Below are 2,279 nucleotides of genomic sequence, written 5' to 3' on the forward strand. Positions count from 1 at the left end.
CCCCCCCAAATAACCCAACTTAAACTTCTGACTGACAACCGTGTCCAATGTTCCCCCATATAGACATCGACGAGTGCGCCGAGAACCTGGCCCATTGCGCCCCGAGCCAGATCTGCGTGAACACACCTGGTCGCTTCACCTGCATGTCCTCCACCTGTCCAGCCGGCTATGACCTTGACCCCAGCACGGGTCGCTGTAAGCCAGGAAAGGAGCAGTGCGCCCTCGGGTTCAAATACAGCCCGAAAACTGGTCGCTGCGAAGGTAGGTACACATTTCCCGTAGAGGTAGGATGCAGCGGTTTCGTAGCAACTAGCGTCCGCAAGTGGATGAGAGTGGCAGGACTTACTGCTAAGAAAAGTAACGAACTCATAAACTCCCTTCAGGAGACAGTAGAGAAAGTCAGTCACTGAATGTTGTTGAAGCAAGAGGACGCAGGCTGGAATGAATCCAAAGAGTTGGCAGCAGAGGAAAACAGTCGGACTAGCATGGAGACATCACATCGGTTAGGGGGCTCGGTGCGTCAGGAAAGGTGTAGAGAGGAAGAGCACGAAACAGTGACGCATTCTCTCCTGATGATCTCCATGATCGAGTCCGGATACAGAGCGTTCGGCTGTGAGCAGTGCATACGGCTGTTTTAGACTAAGTACTGTCGAGCCTTCTCTAACAATTTTACCTGTCCAACCCCCTTGCGTTTTCTATATTATTGCAGTGACACTGTTTAAGAGGTCCACCTGTATAATATGACCACTTTTCACTTCGTTAGTGTGCTGTCGTCTTGGACAACAGATATTATATAATGATGTACTAGTCTCAGATTTTTTTTTATATAACAGAAAAAAATAATTAAAATTTGTGGACTCTGGAATAATGTGCAATGAATAAATAGCAATTCCTTCCTCACCCAATTTTTTCAACACACACAGTGTTCTCTAGGAAAAGACTGATAAATAATTATATTTTTTAAGGGGCCTGAATAATAGGACCTACATAATATTATATTTGACCAAAGATTATACGAATGAAAGTAAAATGCAACGAGGGGGGGGGGGGGTGAAAATTTAGGAAGAAATGGGAATTGTTTTTCCTTTCTTTTCTTCCGCTTTCTATTTCAAAAGTCATCATATTATATTTCATCCCCTGACCCTTCCCAGACTTAAACGAGTGTGGTCTGGGCATCGACTCGTGTGGCCCGGGGGAGCGCTGTGAGAACACTGTAGGCTCCTACACGTGCAGACGTGAGCGCCACTGTGGTACAGGCTACACTCTAGATGAAGAGTCACAAAGATGTCAGGGTGAGTACCGAAAGTAGGCGTAAGGTGCTGATTCGAAAAAAAAGTTACTTCTGACTTCGACCCTCCCCCCTTCCTTTCCTTCCCGAACTGACAGGGTGCTGGTGGTTTTTTTTTGGGGGGGGGGGCGGAGGTGTCACAGTTTAGTTGGTGCTAAGTTTTACAGGTACATGAAATAGTTAACTGTGCTTGTGGGGTGCATATAGGCGTGTGGTGGGGTGGGGGTCAGGGGAGAGGAGGTTTTACTTTAATTGCAGATCACTAGGATGTTTCGGTGAAAAGGTGCCTATTAAAAAGGCCCTTCACCAAACACCCATGCAGAAGACAGTACATGCATATTACTACAAGAAAATTATAAACTTGGCAGCAGTAACTGCAGTCTTGCATGCACCAGCGACCTTGGTCATATTTTGTTATAGCAGAAACGTTGTGCTTTTGCGCTCTGAGAAAACACATACACTTTTCATTATGCTATATGAATGGGGACAGACAGATGTATGCGTGAGGACTAGTGGTGAAGAGGAAGTTAATATTCTTCATCTGCTTTCAACGGAACACTTGATTACGTTTTGAAAAATGGTTATTTATATGGTTGTCTTAAGAAAAGTGACCGAAACGACAACGAAAATAAGCCATAGCTTACCGAAAATAAGCCATAGCTTACCGAAGAAAAATCTTCTTTTGTAACTAATCGAATGCGCTGGTGGCTTTCTCTGGGAACTGAATGTAAAACTGAAAACAAGAGGAGGAAGGCGACACGTAGGAGGTGAAAAAGAGACGGAAAGAGTTCCATTCCAAAAGATACATTTTAATTCTAAACTGCCCAAATTCCTATTCATGAAATGCCGAGCCAACTCGCGATGTAGTAGTCTGCTCAATAGCCACAAAGGGTATGCTATAATACGAAGACCTTATCATCGGTGCACGCTCAATATATTGTTTTCGTGCGCGTGTGTATGTATGTGTGTGTGTGTGTGTGTGTGTGTGTGT

General features: G+C 44.7%; 1 protein-coding gene across 1 annotated transcript in view; it reads left to right on the forward strand.

The window, feature by feature from the left end:
* The window catches only part of LOC101853570 (fibulin-1), a gene marked incomplete in the record, with an annotated part of 35,525 nt that overhangs the window by 14,632 nt on the left and 18,614 nt on the right, over window positions 1-2,279 (forward strand). The window contains 2 exon segments of the mRNA XM_013085521.2: window positions 64-261; window positions 1,152-1,292. Of these exon segments, the coding sequence (XP_012940975.1) occupies window positions 64-261; window positions 1,152-1,292 (339 nt within the window).

Source organism: Aplysia californica, unplaced genomic scaffold (assembly GCF_000002075.1).
Source record: "Aplysia californica isolate F4 #8 unplaced genomic scaffold, AplCal3.0 scaffold00382, whole genome shotgun sequence".
NCBI lineage: Eukaryota > Metazoa > Mollusca > Gastropoda > Aplysiida > Aplysiidae > Aplysia > Aplysia californica.